This window comes from Crassostrea angulata, chromosome 9 (genome assembly GCF_025612915.1).
Source record: "Crassostrea angulata isolate pt1a10 chromosome 9, ASM2561291v2, whole genome shotgun sequence".
NCBI lineage: Eukaryota > Metazoa > Mollusca > Bivalvia > Ostreida > Ostreidae > Magallana > Magallana angulata.
In genome coordinates this window covers 24,048,626-24,068,128 of record NC_069119.1, presented here as the reverse complement: position 1 = coordinate 24,068,128, position 19,503 = coordinate 24,048,626, and the positions used below count along the sequence as shown (strand labels likewise).

The following is a 19,503-nucleotide window of genomic DNA, read 5'->3' as shown; positions in this document are numbered from 1 at the left end:
GTAAAAAAAAAATACCTGTTTTGACCCATCCAGTATATTCCCGTGGTTTTTTTTTACTTTTATGCAATCCCCTAACAATATTTCAAAATGAAAATTGTTAGGAAAGTAAAGAAATCAAAAAAAAAGATCCAACTAGTTTTTATCAATGAATTGATTAATGATTTGGAATTAAGAGGTAACCTCTAATTTGCAGATTCGTTACTTGCAAAATAAGTACTATTATAATAGACTCCTTATTGAACGTACTGTATTCCGCAATTTAGAGAATATAATTTGAATAATTGAGAGAATATAAAATTGCGAATGCGGAACTTATATCCTAATTTCAAAATCCGAGAGTTTTTTTTATTAGCAATTTAAAGCCGATATTAATTCCGTGTGATTGAATGGGAATATACAGTATATACATGTATATTTACTTTCCTATGTGTGCCGACTTATTATTTACAAAACACGTTTATACACAAATTACTTAACTATTATATAAACAAGTGTTATATAAATTCTGTATTGATTGATAATACGTCCCATGCACTGAGAATTTATTGTCATCTTAAATGAATGAGCGACATGTAGATTCCATCGCCTTTGCTATAAGTCTGTGTAGGAAGGCGGAGCACTGCCTTTTTCATTGATCGATACTCGCTTTGGCAAGGCAAGGCTTATATTCATGTCTTCGTGTATAAAGCATGTCGCTCGTTCTTTGATTTTGGACTTTAAATGTTGTAACTTCCTGAAGCGCTCACTATCAGTTTCTTTAGCCTCGTATCTCCGGTTTTAATGATAAAAACTAAACAGCAGCAAAGGCCGTGATTTTTCAGACAAGAAAAAAAGGACTTTGAGATAACAAGAGCTATGAATTCGTCGAACTTGACAGAAAAAGTAAATGTCATGTCCAAGGAAATACCCGACAGTGTGCATTACATATTTGGTGTCATCTACATGCTGCTTAACGTTGTCGCCACCACGGGAAACGTGGTCGTATTGTACGTCTTCTTCAGAAGTAAGAAGCTTCATTCAGCCATATACTTTATGATTTCCGCCCTCTGTCTCGGGGACCTACTGATGAGTTCCGTCGGGTTGACGGTCTTAAGCATCGCCAGTTTCGCCACCTACTGGATTTTGGGCGATTGGGGCTGCATTGCTTATGGAACACTGATGACGTTTTTGGGACTCATGCAGATCACCCTTCTGACTGTGATAGCAGTTACGCGTTATATATTTGTGGTACACAACAACAATATTGGTCCCTGTAGTGCTAAAGTCATCACGCTGCTGTGCACATTGTATGCCCTTGGCTTCTCCGTGGCACCCCTCCTAGGCTGGAGTAAATTCGTGTTGGAGCCCATTGGAACGTCATGCGGTCCCAACTGGGTCGGTATAGAATGGAGTGACGTCAGTTTTAACATGACGTTGTTTTTTCTCTGCTTCCTTGCGCCGCTGTCCTTCATATTGTTTTCGTACATCATGATCTTCTGGAAAGTAAGTAGTTTTGGTTGTTTTTATTGTTAATTTGTCAGTCATTGGTTGTATCTGGATGTTAAATTGTCTTTCATTGGTTGGTTTCAATTCTTACAGTTCTTCAATTTGTAAAAAAGTAAATGTACATAGTTTATTTTTTTCTTTGATAATTTGGAAAACTGAATCTTAGTTTTAACCGGTTAATAACGTTCTGTTGTGCATTTTTTTTTTTGGCTAACTTGCAGTAATGCTATGTTTTCCGTCATTTTTAAGTTATCTTAAATATTCTATTTTTAATGCGTTGTTTTATTCTTATGCAAATAATATTCTTTATTACATATCATAAAAAAAAACGCCCAGTCGCCCTTTTTTTCAATAGTTTAATTTTCTAGTTTGAACACTTAATAAACCATTGTTGACCTGTAGAGATGGAAACTTGAACCAAAAAATCGTCATTGATGGCTTCGCTGGAAGCTTTTAAAGCCGAGGATAAGTGACCCAACTACGGAAGTGGTCTTATACTTAACCTGTCTGGTAGCTGGTAATTTCTGTAAGAAAAAGCACATCGATTGCATTCATTGTTATCCTCATTGTATTGTTGCATGTGGGATTGAATGAAGTCACCAGAAGTTGTCAGGGGGAAATTATCACCTTCACCGAGAGGTGTAAACGCATGTAGGTTTGGCTACATCGGAAAGAGAAGAACGATTAATTACAATAACAGTTGCAGTGTCTTTAAAGAGGACGGAATGGTCGTGGCCGTTTATTGATCATATGAATCTCCCTTAAAAGAAGAGTTCTGTAAAAAGAAATAGAAAAACATTAATTCAAACTATAAGAACAAACTTATGAATTTTTTCATTCCTAAATAATAGTTTATAGATTGTGAAATCCCTTTTTAAAAAACCAAGGCTGATTTCATGTTATCCACGAAATATAAAAAGTGAAGGACTCGATATTAACATGCTATATATAGAACTTTTGACTTGACCGATTCCTATTTGCTCCCTAGGGAGCATAGGACTTGTAGGTTGAATTGAAAAAAATCCAAAGGAGCTGGATAGTCATGTTTTTATTTAGACTGATTAAAGTTGACCTTCTGGAGAAATATTCACATTAAATAGAATTTTAAAGCGTGTTCCTATTAATATGTAAGAGGTTAGCAGACCCCCAAATCACCAGCTTTCTTCTAGTGAACACTCGGTCTGTCCATGTCTGAGTATTGCATGGTCTTCTATTTACGTGCTATTTTTTTAAAGGAAGGGTTTAGAATTCGAAAATTTTGGTGTTGGCCGATCACCTCATTACACAGTCCCTCCGCCCGCCGGCTTATCCTCGTTGCTGCAGGTTTTGACCACGCAGGGTCAAATTAATTGTAACGACCTGATAAACCATACACATGTATGAGAAGGAGGGCTGCGTTTGACAGACTCTGCGTCACTCGCGATGGGTCGTGCCCGACCAAATAACAAGAGATGTGTTATCAGATACCTTTGACCGATACTTTGAACTTCTGTTTGAAACGACACTGCAAAAATGCACTGGTATTGCTCAAATTCGCTGATATTGCTGGGAAAAAAATGACAGAACAGTCAACAGACCTATCCTGTGTGTGCTTGTGACATTAATGAACATCATCTGGACAACATCACAGCATGGTGGATGTCAGGCGCAGCCGATAAGTCACATTGTTGGTGGTGATCGAAACGGTTGAAGGTCGAGAAGAGTTGGATGAATAATATAACCATGTGTCTATTCAATAGATAGCAATATTAACAGTACATGCTTTCATATACATACATGTAGTCTGAAATATTTGATATCATTTATCTCATAATTTCGCTTGTATTTCATATTTTCAAACTATTTACATAGCTTTTATATAAAATGGAGTCGCATCGAAATGAACATCCTTGAACGTCTGTTCTTGAAATTTTTTTGTGGGAACATTGTTGAGTTTAATATCGACGTTTGACTCAAATCGTAATTATAGATAGCATATTGCCCTTTATTTATATGATTTATATTAATGAGAAAGAAGTATGGGTCGAGGAAGCTTACATTCAATGCTCTTTTTCTACTCGTCGAAAAACCCCGAGAATTTATGTTGGGATTACTATCAAAACCATTTACAATTTACTATTCGTCGCCAATTAACTAAGTGTTAAAAGCAAACGCAATATCTGGTATTGTCCAAAACTGTTTAAATTGATATGAGAGTAAACGCCTTTGCATCGCAAGAATATCACATTCGTTTTGATATATAGGATGGTCATTGATAAAATTAAACTATAATTATTTCGCCTTCGGTTACCAATTCTCCCTAATAGATACACCGGATTTTTATAATTAGTTCTTCTGAAGCTTTCAGGAAAAAATCGTGTGTAACAGAGAATACAGCATACCAATAGAACGTTATGGAAAAAGGCATTTTATAACAAACAGCTGTTTATCATGCGATTCATTGACTGTTTAACCAAGGCGTCATCAACCTTACAGACTTATTGGGTTGTTTGTAGAAAACATTCACTAGAAAATAGAGAATATTTACTTCTATGACCGTGATTATGATAATGATATCGAGAAAAGCCGAGAAGAATATCACATTGCTGATTATTGTGTATACATGCAAGTCTTGAGCTGTTAGTCTCGTATATACTTGCAATTTTTTTTTTTATCATTTTTCATCACATGTTGCTTAAGACTATCATGAAAAGTGTTGCATGTAATAAAATTGCATGTATGACACAAACGTGTAACATATTTACATGTACCTGCACCTTTTCGAAGGTAGTGTGCGCGATACAGTATTTCTATCTTTCTTTATTTTTGATGACGAGATGATGTCATTCATTATTTGACGTTGACCGTCGAAATTCAAAAATTCGTGAACTATTCAGGACGTTTGCTACATGTATATTAAAGAGTTAAGGCAGATGGCCATCGTAATTTGTTTCTGGCAATGCGTGCTGTGTCTGGTGTGATCCCCCTTAATTCTGTATGTTAATGACCATCGGCAGTCACGTTAGGAGGAATGTGACTTAAAGGGAAAACACGCTTTTAAATTGATAATGTGATAATTCTTTAAAGGTGAGTCGAACGAAATTGCGATTGTATAATGGACGGCGTTAATCTGTAACATTTTGTAGAAGAAAACCATATTGATTTATTTCATTGGTTATGCTCGAAACTTCTTTTAAATGAGCATTTATTTTAGGATATTCTAAACTCTTTGTAGTTTTTATTTTGGAAAATAAAATACACATTTAACCCTGTCACTTTTTAAACATCTTCAGTTGTTAAAATAACATTTGACACCTGGGCCTGCTATTTTATACATGTTCGATTACATTTCCCTTTCCAAATGTTCGGCATCATAAGAACTTTCTGGATAGGGCGTTAATTGCACTGCCCACGTTGACCGTCAAAATACGAAAAGGATCAAACTTCAGATGCGCTTGACTTATTTGGAATTCAGATAATTAGTACAAGTTATGACACTAGTCAGTTATTCTGTCCGCATCACCAGCTCAGCTTCAATTTGAAGACCACCCATTTACTTTGGAGGTTTCACTAGAACCATTGTATCAAGACATTTGAATTTCGGTGGGATGAAACTATTATATAAAATATATCTTTTTCTTGCGTCAAAACATTTAAAAATGACGCTGGTTTCAGGTGAAACAAGTATTCCCTTTAAAGGAATGATCGGCAATAATGATATATAGATAGCTAGAAGCAATCAACATGATCAGTTGGATGTAAAATAATCAGAAAATTACTGTATTTTTATAAGATATAGAATATTTTGAATCTGTACACCATAATTTCATCATTATAAACCGTCAAAAAATTTAATTTTGAAATAAATATGGGGAAAGCCGTTCGTAAAGTCCTTGTCTAATTTTATATTTTTAACGTAATTATTAAATATTTATGTATCTTCTTCTTCTTGAAAACATTGAATGCCATCATAACTTGCTATTGAGGTCGCATTATAACGTAACCTTGTTTATAAATCAAGCCGTCTTCCTAGCTACAATAGATCGAGGTCAGTTCATCGAGGTCAACTGCATTACTGAATGAATCTTTCGATCGAAATTCTTACGCGTGAGATAAAATGTGCATTCTTGAATTAACAGGTCGAACTGTATTTAATGTATGTTTGCATCTCTTAAGGTAAATGAATTGAAATAAAACTGAGTAAAATGTTATATAAACACTAAACCAAAGCTTCAGGTTTTTATAAAAACTACCTATGCAAGCGGAATGTGTGCGCACGTGGAAGCATTTGCCGGATGCCTCATATGGACACAACAGTGATCGGCCGAAGCCGATCACAAAAATACACAGATTGCGTAGTTATAGCTCAAAAGCCAGACAAATCGTGTTGATTTTAAAGAGCTAAGACCGAGTGGCCAGCAATGAAATAGACAGGCCTACGTCACATTGCTGTTTGACACAACTACCCAAAGTCCGATTATGCTTTATTTTACATGTACTAACAGTCAAGTGAAATGAGTGCGAACCATGATTAATTAGAGTGTACACGTATCATACATGAATACTGGAATTCATATGTAACCATGCGCGGTATAGAAAATGGGGGGGGGGGGGGGGGGGGGCATGTCCCTCTTGCTTGAAAAATTCAAACTCCGTAAATTTGTATAGTAATATTACCGTAAGGAAGCCTTGCGGACACCCCCCCCCCCCCAAACACACACACAATACCGCCCTGGAAGAAAAAATCTAGATCCGTGCATGTCTTAAGTAAGTGATTTACATACAATATTACTGTGGAATCATTTAATTTCGTGGGGGCCAATTTTCGTGGATTGCTGAAATTTGATAGGTTCGTGGGGATGTAATTTCGTGTATTTTCTTATACCTACAAAAGAAAAAATGGCTTTATAACCCTATTTTTTAATTCGTGGAGGATGTTCATTCGTGGTTGAGAGGTACCTACGAATTCCACGAAAATTGAGCCACCACGAAATCTAATGACTCCACAGTACTTTTTTGCTAAGTCTAGAGCTTTTTATAGAGCTAACCTAATTTTATAATTACTGATGCTTCCCTAATGGTTTATGGAGAAAAAAAATAATATAATGTGCGATAGGTTATTTTAACACCGCGCAATCACACGTGTTAATTGTGTTAATTGTGTTAGAACCGTTATTTTTTCCATAGCGTCGACATGTACATTCCTACGGTTAATGTACATGTGCCTTATTCATATTTTGCGATCGCTGTCCGTTTCAAGCATTTTTTGTTCTGCAAAATGACAATTTGAACACCCTAGGTCGAGTCTAGAGTGTGTGTTTGTGGGTTTGTTTGTTTGCTTGTTTTTTGTTTTGTTTTGTTTTTTTGTTCCTTTTTTTTCCCTTGTGTTTTGGTTTGTTTGTTTTTGTTTTGTTTTTTTTTTTGTTTTTTTTTTTTGTTTTTTGTTTTTTTTTTGGGGGGGGGGGTCCATCCATAAAATATTCAGACTTACCCTTTGGCAATTCAACTTTAGACAATATCGGCCTTTGATTACTTGGACCTTCATCCCCCCCCCCCCCCCCCCCCACGGTGTCTATTTCTGTAGTACAATAAGCAAGGTTTTTTTTTCATAAATCACGTATGGTAGTCCCTGGCTTTAGAACTCTTCATCTCTGGTATTTTTCTTTGACGAGTTGTAAATAAACGTTATATCGGTGAATAAGAGAAAGCATACATGTAGTAAAACACATATGTTAATTAGAATTGTCTTGTTTATTTTAATTAGTTTATTTGTACATGTACACAAGATTGTATGAGGCTTCATCTATTCCACGTTCGTTTTCTATGCATTTATCATTGTCATACAATCAATGATGGTGGCGCTTATTCCCACTTATTCCGAATCTTGCGGGTAACTTTACTACAGATGAATAGGCTTTCCGCGTGGATACCATGTACATGTAAGATGCATTGATCAATGGTAATCTTGGACACTTATTTTGGTATTTCCTTGTCAATATTTCTAATCCTTCATATTTGTTATATAACTGTTACAAAACCTTTTACATAACATTTTGCGAAAAGCAAGGACAGTTTTTTTTTAACTTCATGGTAAGTTGCAGGCAGGTAGCATCGGGGGGGGGGGGGGTGCAGGGGGGGCCTGGCCCCCCCCCCCCCCCTCCAAATTTTTCTCGCAGCAACAAATTTTTTAAAATTTACATATAAAAAATTGATTTATTATGGAGTTGTCCCCCCCCCCCCCCACTTTTTTGGGAGTATGTAAACAAATGATATGAAAATAAGTAAATGAGGAGTAAATAATAACAATTTTGCAAGTATAAACTCATCTTTTTTATCGATAATTATATTTCTATAGATAAATATAGATAAATGTCATAGAGTACCAGTATCATGAAACCATTGCATCGGAAGCGAACAGTCAACAGTTAATTGCTTCCATGCATTAATCCTAAGCCCTTTTTTCCACAGCAAAGCTGTTTGCGGTTGGAAGTATAGAAAACGTCAAATAAGTTTTAATGTCGCACTTGGCAAATTTGGTTCGCTGAGTGTTATGTGTTATAAATGCAGTTTCCTTTATGTTTCATCGATCTGAACAAATCTTTTTTGCGTAAAACGATTTCTTTGTTACAGATCACATTTGCGTGTGAAAAATGTCCTCTCCCTCTCTCAAAGTTCCCCATCTTTAAATTCAGCGATAACGTTGATAATGCGAATTTCGAAGTGAGAAATGTACATTAACTGCAGAAATTCAACATATACATGTAGTTTACAAAGGAGTAATATGTAACAAAATTAATGTGAAATGGAAAAAAAACCCGAGTCACGATTTCACGTCGTTTTTAGTTCTTTATATGGATCTAGTATGAGATATTCATGGCGAAATGGAATTTGATATCAATGTGAAGTTTTTTATGGAGTTATTAATGAAAGTGGGAAACTGGTATTACACAAAAAACGTTTGAGTTATCGCTCTTGTATAATCAATGAATAAGTGTGGTGGCTATAAATGAACACGTGTATATATTAGCTTTGTTAAACTAACAGTTATGAAAGGAAGAGTTTGGGGGGGGGGTATCGTTACCAATCGTATTGATCATGAGCATTTTCGACAAAACAAGCTGCGAAATATCCGGCGAAGGCATTTGTCCGTGTATGATATTATTGTATCAACAGTCTCTTCAATATTTATTATCTACAAAATTTTCTCTTCTGCTATTTGTACAGTTATTATGAATTAACAATAAAAAAAATAATCTTTAGGGCTTAATGATGGCAAATGAACCAAATATTGGTTATTGTTTATTAAGATAATTTTTTTATTATCACGAAAGGTGTGCATGTATACAAGATATTGATTTCGTAAAACGAATAACGTGTTTCAATTCTGTCAATTTCTTCATTCGTTTTTCACAATTATATAAAGGTTCAATAGAATACTGTTATAAAACACACTTCGACATTGTATGTTCATAGAAATATATATTTGCCCCCCCCCCCCCCACCCCCAGAATAAATTAACTGAAAGGAAATGCTGACCCGAAAAAGTTAGACCTTGAAAATTCCGGAAAAACTAGCCACATGGTCCTCAATACAAAACACAAAACAAATCCACCTTATATTGAATCAATGGATGACAAGAGCGAATAATTGCAGCTTTTACCAGCAAGGACAACGGAAAAAAGATTTCGGGTCAAGCTCCGCTAAATAGTATTTAACCTCGATTTCTCATCGATCTCATTTTCTCAGTCTTCAATATTTGTCGCATGTATTTGCAGTCTCCAGATTTCTTGGTTGTTACAGAAACTTTACGCGGAAAATTATTCAAGGTTGACGTCCTGTGAATGAATCAAGGGTTGAGCCCCATAAAAGCGGTTTAAGGAAATCATTATAAAACAATCTTTACATACTCTTTTTTTTTCGTACTGATATGACAACATGTATTTGAATTAGCTGATGGACTCCATGTGCTTCTAAGAAAAAAACATCGGGTTAACTGCATGTCTGTGATCCTTGTTGAATTAGTTGATACAGTCATGTATATGTATGATATAAAAATATTGTTATAAGATATGGCATTAATTTTTTTACGGTAAAGGGTTTTTTTTTGTAGTTCAGATTGTTATTAAATAGCTATAATTAAGCCATACGAGACCCTGATTTCACAAATATTAGCTGACTTAAAGACAAAATGACCTTTAAAAAAATGATCAGTAATAATGCCTGCAAAGAGGTATGCTATTAAGTCGGCTGATGGCCATGTTAGACTCCTTTGGAAGAATACCTATATATGAAAATATAAGAAAATACCATTATTTAAAACTTTTTAATTTTTTTTTTAAATTTTAATTTAAAAAGTAAACTTACTGGATTTCACCTTTGCTATAGATTAAGTTTTACAGTTGTCTTAAAAGTTTAAGGTAGATTTTATGGGTAATCTGTTGACTACCCAACCTCTAACGAATTATGAATCGCGGCATTTATGAATTACAAGTAACTAAGCGAATTCAAGCCTTCTTTACTTTCGGTATTACGAAGATTCGATAAAGTATCACTAGAATAATGTCAAGTGGAGTTAAAGACCTCTGGTACTCTCAACCCTAAAGATAATGGATAATCATACCATTGGTTTATTTTTACACTATTCAAGCCTCCATAGAAAGCAGAGCTCTGGGTTTTTATAAATAAATGAATTTAAAGACTAATCATGTTGTAACTTCACGATATTGAACTCGATTTTTCAGGAAGAGTTGCTAGTTTACACACAAACTTATACTTTCCAAAATCAATCAAACAATCGATTAATTGTTTTTTACAGATAAAGAAAAAGAGAATTCAGAAAAAGAACGATACTTATGAGATCCACGTGTCCACCACCATTCTTTTTATGATTGGTAAGTCCACCAAATGTACAGTGGGTATACATACTGTGGATACATCTAAATTCGTGGGACTCAATTTTCGTGGATTTTGTAGCACATGTACAAAAACTCCTCGTCCAATTACAAAGCATTCTATATAAACGAATTAATAAACAAAGCCTTAAATTCGTTCATTTTTCCAGCCAATAAGCCGCATCCCAAAGAACCTTTTAAAAATTGAAATCCACGAAAAAAATTTGTCCGTACGAATTTAAACGATTCGACAAGTATTTAAAATTTATCAAAAACTCTCCGTCTGTCTTTTACGATACCTTTTCTAAATGCCTGTAGTGTTTACTTTATGTTTGCAATTTTGTTGAATTATATTTATCTTACTTTCGTTAATCAAATTGAACCAATTCCATAAACCCCATAAAAAGTAGTAACTACACATTTCGGGTACAAACGAAAGCGAAATAAATTCTGAGAAATCGAAAAAAAGAATTTTTTACTGTGAAGTTATTAAAAAAAACTTACTATGCGTTTTTCTTTATTTACAAAGTTGCATTCCTGGGATCGTGGACGCCGTACGCCTTCATGGCGCTGTACATCGTGATCACAAAGAACAACCAGATCCACCCACTGCTCGCTGCATTACCCCTGGTCCTCGCCAAATGTGCACCGATCTGGAACCCTTACATCTACTTCATGCGGGACACAAAGTTCAACCATGAGTGTCGGAAGATGCTGCCCATCCTGTCCAGACTCGGACTTTGGCGAGTCAATCCCGGAAGTAGTCAGGCAGATCACGTGATGCATCTGAACGACACTCTGTCCAGAAAGACATCAACTTACGTATAATGGTGGTTTTTTTAATAGGCACATATCGTCTATTTAGCTTACTAGAACGCTTCTAGGCGCGACCTTATTGAAGCCTATGGCTAAAAATAGAATTTGCTGGACGTGTCCTGGAAGTGTTTCTTTTGTTCCTATGCCCCTGGGCGGCAGTGCTGAGTGGCGTAGCTATTCAAATAAGTTTATTATAATTCTGCGGATTTTACTGTGTAAAATAACGACAAACAAACGTGTTTTTTACCTTCCTCGCGTGAAATAGTTTCTGCGGTATTAAAGTCATCGAAACTATTCGCCGACAACATTCGAATTCCCCTCAAACTGGAAAAAACCAGAAGATTACATAAATCCTCCTCAATTCCCCTCAAACTGGAAAAAACCAGAGGATTACATAAATCCTCTGGTTTTTTCCAGTTTGCAACGTTAAATGGAACATCTCTCAGCTCTGCATCGCTAACTCTGCATCGCTACTGCGGATTATGTATTTTCCCCGCCAAAGTTGATATCGTCATACCGCACATGAATTCAAAAAGGAAGCATTTTATTGTTCAAATGAATATCGTGGCTTTGTATGACGAACGTGTACCATTCAGTCAGTGAAAATGTGACTGAATATGCCTGAAAGGTAACTGAATGAAATTGCTCTGCGGTATCATTATTATTTATATTGTCCTAATAATATAATTACGTAATACATACAAGAAGACGAATCATTCAAACTTGAGTTTCGTGGAGGATTCTCATCGATATATCGTGGGGTGTTTTTTTGTTTTAGTATGAATCGTTTTTAAAAAATATATTATTCATGTAAATTTCATCAGCAGACCTAAATTTTGGAGAAAAAATTAATGTAAATTCACGCATGAGAAACAAATTAAATTCACACCTTAGATTCAATATGAATATTTTACAGTAAAGGGAAAATTGTAAATTAATACAAAATAATTTCAAACTTAAGCATGATTGCGAAAAAGCAATTTTTAGAAGAAAATAACACGTGTTCGAAACAGGGTCTATTTAAAAATGGTTCTCGAATTTAGGATCAATTCAAGATGAAAATAGAACTTGTTTTCTTAACATGCACGACCATATTGCAATGTGCTTTTACAGCAAAGCAAGAACAGGACAGCTTAAATCGCTGGAAAACTTGATTTTCTACACTACATGTGCGACCGAGAGACAATGTAAAGTAGCTGCATGCATCATTGAGTTGATGTTAAGCGATTGAATTTTTAAAAAAAATGTACATCGGGTGATGTTCGAGATCTTTTTTTTTTTTTTTGTCTACATTTCGGAAAGACCCAAAATGTTACCAAAAAATGTATATATGTCAAGAAATAATTGTTCAAAGCCAGGACTTAAGTACTAGTTGTATGCACTGGTATGTTAAAATAAAGGGAGTAAATGGGTTTTTAGTAAATTTGTTGCATCAACACGACTTTAAATCCTAAGAGGTGATTTAATAAACTGTTTCGTGTTACGTTTTGTTCAAAATGCATTGTAAAATGATGGTCGGAAATGTTGAATTACACTTTCAATATGTACTGAGATACATTTTATTTAAACAATAAAATGCTCACTTTGGTGATTCATTTGGGATATGAAGGTAGCGACATTGCAGAACAAATACAGAACCCGCGTGAGCGGGTTATGTAAATTTTTTTTGCAATGATCGCTACCTTCATTACCCACATGAATCACCAAAGTGAGCATTTTATTGTTTATATTAACATCTTTATTTTAACTAATTAATAAATTGAGCGTAAAAAGTAAGTAAAATTCACTAAATTACTGTTAATGTACATAAGTACGTTAGCTAAAAGAAACAGCCAAATCGTATCCAGTGAGACTTTGAGTCTGACATCATCATGTTCGTGCAGTCCATGATTTTTCTTAGGTAGTTGTAGGTCTCGACCAATCGATAAACTGGGCCTAAATATAATATAATGTGTATCACTCTATTCATTGCAAATGTAATTCAACATTTCCAAACATCATTTTTTCAATGCATCATAATATATTTACATCCACCAAGTCTTATTCCCTCTATTTCTTACGAAAACTTATAGTAAATTCATAGCTCTATAGAAACAGCCAGACTAAAATCTACATGCCCGTTTATCGATTGGTCGAAATCTACAGCGGCTGAAACTGACAAGAAAATGACAGGACAGATATTGACACGCCGTGTTTATCGATTGGTCCAAACCTACAACGACCTAGGAAAAATCACGGACTGCACGAAATAATCATGACGATGTCAGAATCAAAGTCTCGCAGGAGACGATTAGGCTGTTTCTTTTAGCTAACGTACTTGCGTACATTAACAGTAATTTAGTAAATTTTACTCACTTTTCATAATCAATTCTCAATTAGCTAAAAGAAAGATGTAAACAATAAAATGCTTTCTTTGATGATGCATTCGGGTTATGAAGGTAGCGATCATTGCAGAAAAAATTAATAACATAACCCGCTAACGCGGGTTATGTATTTTTTCTGCAATGTTGCTACCTTCATATCCCGAATGAATCACCAAAGAAAGCATTTAATTGTTAAAATAATGCAATAAAAAAATGAAATTTTGAAATACACGTGCAATGGATACCATGATACACATTATATTATTATAATGCATTGAAAAAATGATGTTTGGAAATTACACGTGCAATGTAAAGAGTGATTCACATTATATTATACTGCAATGAATTACACGTGCAATGTATAGAGTGATACACATTATATAATAATGCAATGAAATAAAGATGTTTGGAAATGTTGAATTACACGTGCAATGTATAGAGTGATACACATTATGTAATAATGCAATGAAAAAATGATGTTTTGAAATGTTGAATTACAGAGTGATACACATTATGTAATAATGCAATGAAAAAATGATGTTTTGAAATGTTGAATTACACGTGCAATATATAGAGTGATACACAATATGCTGGTTACGATATAGATGATCAAAGTCTATTTTATTATTTACTGTTTACTATTGATATTATACAAAAAGTCATGTTTTAGATGGATTCACGTATCAATGTTTTGAAGAAAAAAAATAAATGTTTGTTTAATAATGTTCATGAAGATAATTATTTATTTCTTGGCGGAGTATGGCGAATTTAACGTAATATCCTTTTTGGGGAGGGAGAGGGGGCGAATCTACTTCCTCATCTTGACACAGCAAAAAGCTAGTTTTTGCTTCATAATTCACAATGCAATAATGTATATTCCCTAGGAGTATTCTAAATTAGTTCTTGCTTGACGATGCCTTTTGTTTTGCAATGTCTTTAACCGTGCAAGTATAATTTTAAAATGAATTTAACTGTTAATTTCATTACTTTCAATTCTACATGTATTTTTATTACATGGTCCCATAAAGGGGGGGGGCAATCCCATGTTAATTTAATTCACTGTATGTAAAATTAAAAAAAAACTTTGCTGCGCATAAAAGTGGGGGGGGGGGGGGCAGCCACCACCCCCCCCCCATTGCTACATACGTGCCTGCTATAGATGGTCTGGTGTAAATGTACCTATAAATAACGTACAATTTTATATTGCGTGACAACTCAAATTGTTAATCAAGTCTTCGTATTAAGAAGAATTGTTTCTCATAAAGGTATCGGGTCTAGTTCCAGAATATCAATTTTCTTTATCACCAAACACGTTCATATCCCATAAACCTGATATCAAACCTAATGACATTTAATGCACTGGTATCGGGGCACTGATGTTTACTGTTTATATGTTTAACACAGACTTAGAGCTTGCCACTGAAATTTTTTGCATTTGTAAGTTGAAGGTGTGGATTACGCTATTCACACCTCAGATGGTCTTTGCAGTGAATGATAGTAAAATCAATGCTCCAGTATTGCGGCCATATTTCCCACCCACGTATACCACAACATGCGGGGGTGTACACTTATTGACTAAGTTTATGTTGTACACGGGGTGTATGCTTTCGAATCGGCGGAAAAAGGGAGGTCAAGCGACAATTTTTCTCTAAATTCTTTACTTCCGGGCTTACATGTATTTTGCCGGTCAGAATGTGCCTAGAAAAGAAAGCATTTATTTAGAATTAGGCCTATACTTGTATAGACACCCTTGATTTTATCGTTCACGTTCTAGTTTTCTCAAACACCTTAACATCTCCGACGGTCAGACAGAATTTGACCATGACGTATGTTAATGATTAAATATCAGGACAAACTCCGTTTATTACAATGATTATAAAATGCCATTAATGTATATAAAAGTACATTATAATCTACATACTCTCATCATCTATTTGAAATTTTCAAATTTTACAGCATTATAATCTACATACTTTAATCATCTATTTGGAATATTCAAATTTTACAATATTATAGTTGACCAAAATTTATTTGTAAAGAGTTACCTAAAAAGACGAACATATCATATTCACTAGGCCTCGCGTCCACCCCTTGAAAAACACTATTTTATAATTATCCTTAGGACCCCCTCCCCGAGAGAAAAAAAGTCATAATTTGCGCAGGTATTTGAATATTGTACATGTTTTGAAGTCCAGTTGTAAGGTAATAAAACAATTACACGATTCAGCTGTAAACCAGGTTATCAAATTTCACTTGTCACTCATCATCTACCTAACTACATTATGATTGTACATATAGAATTATATATCACGTAACCTGAGTGAATGTATAAATCCAACTTTTAACAAGTCGCAGGCAATCAAATTCACAAGAAGTGAATCCACATTTAACCTATCAGTTTCAAGCTATATTTTTTTAATTATATTGTTTACAGTGACACGTAATCATACTGAAAGGATTCACACAAATTTAGGCAGTGTTAAATACTAAGTCATAAAGCTTGCCATTGAAATTTTTGGCAGTTGTAAGTTTAAGTCGTTTTAACAAGAGCTTGTATTTTGTACAGTACTCTTACTATGGTGTAGACTGTGCCTTCTCATGATTACAAGTAATTGTACAGTCACTGGTTAATAGATATGAATACATTGAACGAAACTCCACTCGTCCGACTTCATCCAGGGCTGTATATATCAGTTGAAGAAGCGTCAATTCTCACACAACAAAGTTTCTTTAACAGAATAACCTGCCGATTTTGACAGTTTATGAATATAAATGAACTGCTCTTAGCGAATTAGAATTAAGGAGTTCAAAATTCGACATCTTGTTTTGTTGAGCAAATCGGATAGTTACATCCCTTCAAATGTTCAAAACACAATACTGGATAATTATGGCAGTGCCAATGTGGCATTTTTGCACCCGCTTAAGATGCAGTTTTGTACAAATCCATGTATGCCAAATAATACACCATCGCTTAGAGAGTATATAACCTTTTCTTTTAGGTGTATCTATAGGTGAGATATTTACCTTAAAAAATTAATATTTCCCATAGGAAAATAATTATTTCTAGGAGAAATACTTTTTTCCTACAGGAAAACTTTAAAATCCAAGAGGATTTTATAAAAGTTATGCAGGAATTATATCTCCTGTAGGAAAAACCTATTCCCTACACGAATTTAATTTAGGCAGGTAGTTTTCCTGTAGGAAATTAAGACTCTCTACAGAAGTTTTGTTATAATCCTATTGAAATTTATAATGCTACAAGAAAATATTTTATTCAAATTCAAAATATCATTTTAAAAGTTATTTTTCCTTTTGAAAAATTTATTTTCCTGTAGAAATTTTTTTTAAAGGTAAATATCTCACCTGTCACATCAATAACAAAAGTGGTTATAAACTCTTAAAGTAATGACATATTTGAATTTTTTTAAACATGCACCTTAAATGGGTGCAAAAGTGCAACAATGGCACTTGCATAATTATCCTGCACAGTGTTCCAATCTCTAAGACTTGATAAAAACTGTTTAATGGTGGTATGGGGCACATGTCGATATTAACGTGGATAAATACTTCGTTATAATCAAAATACTGCATGTCACTGATTTAGAATTTTAAAATATATTCAATATTTGACAAAAACATATGTTATAAAAATTTTTGAAAAGATAAAAAAGATAAAAGCCCCAGTGGGATTCGAACTCATAACTTACAGATTCGTACTTTACACTCTCGCCCATTGCGCTTGGCTGTTAGGTTACAATTATTGGAAAGAAAACTCTGGTAAAATCATACTTGATTTTATTGTTTATTTCGATAGGAAGTAGGTCACAACGTGGTGGCGGTACACACCCCCTTTGGTGTTGATTTTATTGTATCTCTTCCCTGCAACTCTTTGTTATGTTTGTGTCAATATCATAGACCTTATAGGCCCCATCGTACCCAAGAATCTTTAAATTTCACAACTTGGTTCTCAAATCAAATCTTCTTTAGAGGGCTCGAAAGTCATGACTATTTTTAGACTGCCAGTGTATTGATCTCATTTTATAGAAGAGCTCTTAAATTATTTTGATCAAAATATGGAAAATACACATGACAATTTTTAAAGTTAAGATATACATGTGCACTGTTTTTTTTCGTTACTGAATGTTTGTTTATAGCTAAACAAATCAGACACGTAGCAACGGGGGGGGGGGGGGGGGGCAGGGGGGCCTGGCCCCCCACTTTTTCTCGCCGCAACCACTTTTTTTAAATTAACATATAAAAAATTAAATGATCATGGAGTTGGCCCCCGCACTTTTTTGGGGTTATGTAAAAAAATGATATGAAAATAAGGAAATGAGAATTGAATTTATACTACGCCCCCCCCCCTTCCCCCCCCCCCTCTACGCCCCCCCCCCCCCCTTCACCCCCCCCCCCACTTCCGGGTTAGGATTTTGAAGATTTTGAGAAACTTAGAATTTTCCTTTTTTTTTTTGGCTTGTCAAGATTTTTTGGATGAGTCTGCCCCCCCCCCTTTCAAAAACGATGTTTAAAGTTATGATATTATTCATGTGCACTGTTTTTTTTTCGTTACTGAATGTTTGTTTATAGCTAAATTTAAACAAATCATATCTGAAAAATGAAGGAAGATATGATGGTTAATTTGTTGACCATCAAGCGTCCTTAATTAAAAGAAAATTACATATTATGCTGGCCAATACTTAGACTTGAGGCTTAATTCTAAGCTAGGGCATTCAAAGTTGTTGATAGCAGGACCTGATTACATAGATTGCGTTAATAAATACGCTTATAATTTTTAAATATTTATTTGTCAAATATGTTTAATCGTTTACAATAAAATCATATTTGAGGGATTGTTGACCACGCGTCTATCGCCTTGCCCACTAGTTGTAGGCTTGTTGATATCTATACTACTATATTAAAATAATAGACTCGATTTTTTGGTCTTTAATACCGAGAAATCGGAAGAATACTGTCTTTTGTTTAGTATATTTTAAACATCATTGGTACTTGAAGATTACCAATTTGTTTTTATTTTTTCTCAAGTAAGCTTCGCTAATTAATAATCAACGAAAATTCCTCAAAAAATCCCGGAAAACACCTGGATTTTTTGGATTTTACAATCTTGCGCTTGCGCAATACATTAACGCTAACGGGATCTTTAGTTTATGTTTCCACAATATCACATCTGCATGAATAAACTCAGAAATGATAATACATATACGGGTAAATTTTCATTGGACTTTTGTTATATATTCTGTTCATATAAATTAATGATTTCTTATGAGAGAAAGTATAAAATAACAAATACCTTTCAACTAAGTACTGACTTTTGTCTTCGTGATGACAAAAAATATTTGTTTACATGCAAAAAAGTTACACTATATATTTGTTAGGAGAGTGAAGATAGAATATGTTTTCCGTAAAAATGAATAATGTCCTACGGACCCAGTTTTACAAAGAAAATACGTGAACGTTGGTGAAAAGGTGTTGAATTCTTCCATTCTATGGATCAAAATTTTTAGTTCAAAGGTGTTTGCAGTCTCAAAAAGGTTTGTTGTGATGAATTTGACTGTTATTTTCAAGGCAACTTCATTAACTTTCTCCAAAATCGTTCCGGAGCGATTCTGCAATTTTCTGCTACATTACGGGTATAAGGGAGGCATTCTAACTGTGGTGAGTGCCTTTCCCGAGACACAGTTAGATTTATCAAACTAAGGAAAGTATAGTGAAATTAATACCATTATTGTAGGCTTATAGCGTTGTTATGCAAATGTCAATAATAAACTGTGTCGTTGTACCTATTTCGTATATGTCAGATATGAAATGTCAACCAGTGCACGCACGGGTCAAAATCTAGTCTGTTTTTAAAGATACATGTCTCACTTAACAAGCGTAATACACAAAACAAAAACAAAAGTTGCTCTAGAATTCTATCGTAAATTAGACAATGGCTTAGTACACTGCATCAT

The 19,503-nt window shown here is 34.5% G+C and overlaps 1 protein-coding gene across 1 annotated transcript; it reads left to right on the top strand.

Annotated features, from left to right (window-relative positions):
* The first annotated feature begins 704 nt into the window (after positions 1 to 704).
* LOC128164055 (opsin-VA-like) lies at positions 705 to 11,281 on the top strand. The gene is made up of 3 exons (XM_052827772.1): positions 705 to 1,482; positions 10,280 to 10,355; positions 10,885 to 11,281. The coding sequence occupies exons 1-3, from the start codon at positions 856 to 858 to the stop codon at positions 11,181 to 11,183; spliced, it is 1,002 nt and encodes a 333-aa protein (XP_052683732.1). The 5' UTR covers positions 705 to 855; the 3' UTR covers positions 11,184 to 11,281.
* Positions 11,282 to 19,503: the final 8,222 nt, after the last annotated feature.